Below are 7,344 nucleotides of genomic sequence, written 5' to 3'. Positions count from 1 at the left end.
GGTTGCCATATTTCAGCCCCCCCACAGAGGCACTACAAGTCCCAGTAGAGCAGGTTGCCATATTTCAGCCCCCCACAGAGGCACTACAAGTCCTAGCAGCGCAGGTTGCCATATTTCAGCCCCCCCACAGAGGCACTACAAGTCCCAGCAGAGCAGGTTGCCATATTTCAGCCCCCCCACAGAGGCACTACAAGTCCCAGCAGAGCGGGCTGTCACCTGTCCTCCAAACAGCATTAGGAGACTGCACAGCCTTCCATCCACTCAATCCTTGGCTGCCATACACTCCTCCCCACTCTCCCCTTACAATAGTGTCCTACCTCAGTCTGGGCGGCATGTCGCGCTGCATAGTGGGGCAGTGGGCATGATTTCCCCTTCTCTCAAGACACGTCCCGGGTTCCAGACCCCGGCCGTGAGTGTGCACTGATTGGGATATTTTATCTGTGCTGGAGGATCGGGAACCAGGATTCGGAAGTACAGGTCGGGGGGGGGGGCTTTTGTGCGGTCAGGGCGGTATTTTAACCGGCAGTGGCAGGGGCAGTGGCAGGGGCGATGACAGCGGCGGCAGGGATGGTGCCTGATGTATATTCAGACCATAAGACACAGAGACATTTTCCCCATGGTCCGAAAAATACGGCATTTCAATATGCCTTGCAGCACTAAGAGGGCGCCTCAAAAAAAATGTTGGTGCTACTATCCAAAGTACTAGCCTAGTAATGAAGGGAAGTTGGATTCCTATCAATGGCCTTGGAGACAGATTTTTAGTACAAGAGGGAATAAAGCTGAAGTTTAGTGATCTATTTTCTTTTTTCATCAGCTCCACAGGTGGGAGTTACATGATTGAAGAGTGCCTTGGGTGCTGGTGACTCCACTGTTCCTAGAAATCTCCATTCCTCTGCCACTCTAAGCTTTACGTTACCCCCTAGGAATTGAAAAAAAAAATAAAAAAATTTAATTATTATCCTGAGAGTGTTACAATGAAAAGTTAAAATGTATGAAAAATAAAGCAATCATTAATCCCATTCCATTTACCAATTTAACCACATTTACCCCCGTTCATGACCAGGCCACTTTTTTTGCGATACAGCACTGCGGCAATGTAACTGACAATTGCGCAGTCATGCAACACTGTACCCAAATAAAGTTTGTAATTTTTTCCCCATGAACAGAGCTTTATTTTGGTGGTATTTGATCACCACTGTAATTTTGAATTTTTTTGGGCTAAAAACAAAAAAAAATTTTTGAAAAATAAAAATATTTTTTACTTTCTGTTATAAAACAAACCTAATAAAAAAAATATAAAAAATCGAATTTCTTCATAAATTTAGGCCAATATGTATTCTGCTACACGTTTTTGGTAAAAAAAAATCCTAATAAGCGTATATTGATCGGTTTACGGAAACGTTATAGTATCTACAAACTATGGAAAATATACTGGAATTTGGATGTATGTTATTTTTTTATACTAGGTCTGCGATATTGCAACGGACAATCAGAGACACTAACGGGCACTTTTGACACTTTGCAGGAACCAGCGACACTAATTCAGTGATTAGCAGTGTTGTCAGTAACTGCGTTAAAGTAAACACCGTTACTTAACGCAATTACTTTTAAGGGTAATGAGTAATCTAACTGATTACTCTTCCCCTCATGGTAACGTCGTTCCTATTACTTGGGCGTCGTTACAGCAATTACATCTACCGCCACTAGATGGCAGCAGAGTAATTGCTTGCAGAGGGGGGGCGCTTCGCGCCCGAAGTGTCTGACACACACTGGTCCCCTTGTGTGTCAGTCCCCTCCCTTCCTCCCTCCTCCTCCTCTCCTCCGCTTCTTGTCTCAGGTCAGGTGGTACTGTCCTGGGTAGCGCCGTTGCGTAAAGCGTGCATGCGTAATGCATGCAGCTTCAAATTCTAACAGCGGGACCAGGACGGGACTGACAAACTGCCGCCGTACACGAGCTGAAGAAAAGTAACGGTAAGGCCGCCCGTCCTCTCCACCTTATCTAGCAGGCTGACAGGTGTCATCCCTCCTCCCCCTCACCTGTAATCCAATGAGGTGGGCGGGCACCAGATGTGAGCCTGGCACTGAGTTTATAAAAAAACGTAAAAAAAATAAAAATGGATGTTATATAGCAACAAATAAAATTATAATTTTTTGTCAAAATTGGTCTTTTGTTTAAAAAAAAAAAACGAACCACCGCGCAGTTGTCAGCTTAAGTATAAATACCAAATGTTCTAAAATACAGTATATAGTGTTTTTATTCTTCAATCAGTTAATATAAACATCTTTGATATTAAAGATGTTATAGAACGTAATTGCATTGTAGAATATTAAAAAAAAAGTCCTATAAATATGCACTGTCTCTGTACTAATGACACTGGCTGGAAAGAGGTTAAACATCTAGGGCAATCAAAGGATTAACTGTGTGCCTAGCCAGTGTTTTTGTGTACTGTATGTGCTGCTTTTACTAGGGAAAGGGATGGATTTGAGTCTCTTTGCAGAAACACAGAATCCATTTCTCCCCCCTGTCAGAACCAAACTCTGCCTTGTGTACATAGGCAGAGCTCTGTTCTGTGTCTCTGTCCAACGATTGGTGGGGGCTGGCGGACTTCCAGTACCCAGCACCAGCAGATTGGCTTCAGAAGCGGCGCACACGTGCGCACCACCTGCAGGCAGAAGTTTCAGATCATGTATGTATGTATATATATATATATATATATATATATATATATATATATATATGTGTGTGTGTGTGATCTGGTGCACAGCTGCCACCCTGTAGCAGTAAAACTGCTATATAGCAGTCAGCAAGTGGTTAAATTGGATCCTACATTAAAAAGTGGCACTTTTTCTTAGGCTAGGTTCACATCACGATTTTAACATCCGATAAACGGACCGTTAAATCGGATGGAATCGTATCAGACAAAATCGTATGTAATCGTAAAATCGGCTAAAAAATCGGATCCTGATTTTAAATAATGTCTGACAGTGGCCATAAAGTTTTGGCTATTTGAATTTTTTTTTTTTTTTTGTACAATAAAGCTTGTTTCAATGAACAAAAGGGGTGTGGTTTCGAGTGTGGAGAAAGAGAGACGAGCTTCTGATTCAGTGATCAAGCATTTCTGTGTTTTATAGCATGATTACCTCATTACTTTTGCGATTGAGGATGCTGCAATGGAGGAAGAGGCAAAGGAGACTGCATAAGCGACGTTATTGGGTACATCCAGTGAACTTTGTTCGTGCGAAGCATGGGGTCTATCACAGCCTGTATTCCCAGCTTTGCAGTTATCCGCAGAAGTTTCTAGACTATTTCCGAATGTCTGTGGAAACTTTTGATAAACTTCTGCAGCTAGTTGGACCTGCCATCCGTCGTCTGGATACGAGATTTCGATCATGTTTGTCTGCAAGGGAAAGACTAGCTGTAACCCTAAGGTAAGATAGAAAACTGTTGCTTTGAAGTAAAGCCATGCCCATGTTTTATTCCTAAATTTCAGGCATTTGCACTTGAGCGGATTATTCCACCATCACAAATACCCTATTTCAGTGTTTCCCAAACAGGGTGCCTCCAGCTGTTGTAAAAATCCTAGCATGTATTGCCATTCAATGGCTGTCTTTAACCCCCCTGGCGGTATTCCCGAGTCTGACTCGGGGTTACATTTTTCAGCTACGATCGGTAACCCAGAGTCTGACTCGGGCTCGCCTCGCTGGATGTACAGGGAGTTTTACTTACCTTGTCCCTGGATCCAGCGATGCCACCGCGCTGTGTGAGCGAGCGGGACCTCGCTCGATTCACACAGTGCCTCTGTGTGCCGCCGATCTCCGTTCCCTGCGACGTTACGACGCACGGGGGCGGAGAACGGCGCCAAATTCAAAAAGGTAAACAAACACCTTACATACAGTATACTGTAATCTTATAGATTACAGTACTGTATGTAAAAAATACACACCCCCCTTGTCCCTAGTGGTCTCCCCAGTGTCCTACATGTACTTTTATATAATAAAAACTGTTCTTTCTGACTGCAAACTGTAGATTGTCCATAGCAACCAAAAGTGTCCCTTTATGTCAAAAATGGTTTTAGAGCAGCTAGAAAACAGCGATAATAAATTATAATCACTTGCAGAATTGTGCGATAGCGATTTGTGGGGAAATTCGTCATAAAAAAATAAAAGTAATGACAGCGACAATTCTGCAACTGAGCAAATTTCAGTGATTTTGAGTTGATTACATTATTGAATAATTTTTATTATAATTATATTATTACTTGTTAGAATTATTTATAATTATTTATTATATTATAATTTATAATTTTGTTTTTTAAAAACATACCCAGGATGCCTACTAGACTCTTGTTTGGACAGATTTAAGTGAGTTATTCCTAAGAATTACAGGCCTACAGTATAAAACGCCAAATTTCCTTGCAAATAATGGTACCGCTTTCAGTACCTTTTTTCTGAAATAATCATACCGCCAGGGAGGTTAAAAGAAGAGGTTTTTTTATACAGGTGTATCATCCTCATCTTCTTTCCTGGCACCAGTTATGGTCAGGGTGCAGTCTCCTGTATCCGTATTTCCCATCAGATGGAACTTTGATTTTTACACAATACTGGATTTTTCATTACTTTAGTGGCCGCAATATAATCAGAAGTGTAATTTTCAAGCATGGAGTTTGAGCCTTAAGTATAGTGGTGTAATTGCCCATAGCAACCCCACAGCTTGCCAAAAAAAGGTGTTTAAGAACAAGCAATCTATGTTGTAGTTGTTATGGGCAACTCCAGCACTCACTATGGCTATCCTTATAAAAGTGAAGTTATGTATATTGAGTGTTTTGGAATGGAAACATAATGTTAAAATATATGTACCCATTTTGTCTACACAGGTACCTTGCCACTGGGGAAAGTTTTAGCTCCCTGCATTACCAGTTTCGTCTTGGCAAGTCGACTATTTGCTGCATTGTACGGGAGACATGTCAGATATTATGGGAGAAGCTGCAACCACTTTATTTACCACATCCCACCTGTGACCAGTGGTTGTCAATAGCAGAAAAGTTCAAGGATGTGGCAAACTTCCCAAATTGCATCGGAGCAGTGGATGGCAAACATATTCGGATCAAGAAGCCTGCCCACAGTGGATCCAGTTTCTATAATTACAAAAAATACTTCTCTGTCATATTAATGGCAATAGCTGATGCACAGTATCAGTTTGTGGCAGTTGACATTGGGGCATATGGGCGCACAAATGACTCAAAGGTCTTCAAAGAGTCCAGTATGGGTTAAGTGATATACCAGGGCAGATTCAATATACCTGATCCTCGAGAACTACCTGGAACAGAGGGTCCGCTGCTGCCCTATGTGTTAGTGGGAGATGAAGCCTTCCTGATGTGCCAAAATCTCCTTAAACCCTATGGCTCTAAAAGACTCAACCGAACCAGGAAAATCTTCAATTACAGGCTGACCAGGGCACGACGTTTTGTGGAGTGTGCATTTGGGATAATGACTGCTAAATGGCGCGTTCTCACCACAAGTATCCAACTGGCTCCAGAAAACATAGACAAAGTTGTAAAAGCATGTGTTGTTTTGCACAATTTTGTGTCCAAATTTGAAGCCTTTAATAACCCAGAACAAAATGAAATAGACTCCCAGCTGCCCAGTTTGGACCAGGTTTCTGCAAGATCAACCAGAGAGGTTTTAAATATAAGAGACCAGTATGCGGAGTACTTTTTAACCCCACAAGGCAAAGTTCCATGGCAGGACAACCTATAGGTATGTACATTATTTTAAACTAATTATTGACTGATGTGAAATTAAAAAGTAAATACATATATTAATAATCTTTTTTTTTTTCAGATTACATCTGGCTGACCAGCAACATGGCAGAAAATCTACAGCCCTGAATAAAATAAATTATTTAAATGATATATTTGAATTTGTGTATATTTTAAACCAAGAAAGACAGACACAAATATGAAATAGTATTTTTTACTAAAGTGCAAAAACATTACCATAAGGTTAACATTACATGTTGACAATTTTAAATTTCAAGTTTTAAAGTGTTTCAAGGGTTTTTCACGTGTTTTCACAATTATGTAAAAGCAGCCCTTAAAATTTTTGGCTGGGTTCACACTACGGAATTTCTGTGCAGAATTTCTGCCAGAGGTCGACCCGGCGGCACTAGGAACGTGCTGCCTGCATTGCCGTCCCCATAGATGTCAATGCATTTCTGAGCATATCTCCCAAAAGATCCACCCAGAAATGCATTGCCGTCTATTTGGATGGCAATGCAGTCAGCACGGTCCTAGTGCCGCCGGCTCGTTCTCTGCCAGAAATTCTGCCGTGAAATACCGTAGTGTCAACCAAGTCAGTGCAACAACCTTTTCAACAAGGTAAAAACATCACCTAAAGGTGGAGTATCCAAAGATATAAAATTAAGCCAAAAAGGCTTTAACATATAAAACGTCACAACAAATGTGACAAAAACATAAAAGGTTTAAAGGTATATAACCTTAAAGATTTTGATATTCACGAATTTCAGGCCTAGCACCTTGGCTTTCAGTAGAATACTGAGGCTGATAGCTACGGACATGATGTGTTTGAGGATATTGCGGTTGACTATATTGACCATAAAGTTGTGGTGTACTAGGAGACATGCTTGACTGTGGATCAATGTGGTGAATTGCCGAAGTTTCTAGAACCCTGGATGTTCTGCTTTGGTTTCTATTTATTTCACACATTAAAGCAGTAATTTTGCTCCTAAAATGTAGCTTCTCGGAGTATGTCATTTTTGACATTCCAGGAAGTAGTGATAACAGAAAATATCGGTCACCATTTTCTATATCTCCACACCACCCTCCCTCTAAACGCAAAATTCTAATATCATGTGTCATATGTTTATTTTCAAAATTGTCTTCAATTTTTTGCATCCCCTCCAAAATTAAACTTTCACAATATTCTGCATCTTTGCGAAAACGTCTTCCAGAATGTTGCCTTTGCATTTGAATTCGATGTGACACCGAAGTATTGGCTGCATCTTCTTGTTGAGCTTGTGGGCTCTCTGGTTGGGTGGAATACTCAGCATGAGGTCGGTTCCTGTCCATTTCCAAAGCAGAAACACTGCATGTAGTCCTATGTGTAACAAAAAAAAAAAAATTAATACCATATACCAAAACTGTAGTACAACTGTAGTGCTGGACTTAGGTCCCCCTATAACCAAACTGTCAAGGTTCAAAAATATATAATAATATATTTTTAATTTATAATGTACAAATATAATAAATACATATACATATAGATAAATAGATAGATATAGAGATAGACATATAGATAGACAGATAGATAGATAGATAGATAGAT

General features: G+C 40.7%; 1 protein-coding gene across 1 annotated transcript; it reads left to right on the top strand.

Annotated features, from left to right (window-relative positions):
- Window positions 1-3,069: 3,069 nt before the first annotated feature.
- LOC120910690 (protein ANTAGONIST OF LIKE HETEROCHROMATIN PROTEIN 1-like) lies at window positions 3,070-5,756 on the top strand. The gene is made up of 2 exons (XM_040322442.1): window positions 3,070-3,429; window positions 4,875-5,756. Exons 1-2 carry the CDS (start codon window positions 3,134-3,136, stop codon window positions 5,269-5,271), a joined length of 693 nt encoding a protein of 230 aa, XP_040178376.1. The 5' UTR covers window positions 3,070-3,133; the 3' UTR covers window positions 5,272-5,756.
- Window positions 5,757-7,344: the final 1,588 nt, after the last annotated feature.

Source organism: Rana temporaria, chromosome 8 (assembly GCF_905171775.1).
Source record: "Rana temporaria chromosome 8, aRanTem1.1, whole genome shotgun sequence".
NCBI lineage: Eukaryota > Metazoa > Chordata > Amphibia > Anura > Ranidae > Rana > Rana temporaria.
The sequence above is the reverse complement of the archived record's forward strand: the minus strand, read 5'-3'. Positions and strand labels throughout refer to the sequence as shown.

What these genes read in the sequence shown, in the direction of transcription:
- LOC120910690 (XM_040322442.1), top strand. Translation starts at nt 3,134, where the DNA reads ATGATTACCTCATTACTTTTGCGATTGAGGATGCTGCAATGGAGGAAG. An exon ending in AGACTAGCTGTAACCCTAAG is followed by an intron (nt 3,430 to 4,874) that starts GTAAGATAGAAA and finishes TTGTCTACACAG; the next exon opens with GTACCTTGCCACTGGGGAAA.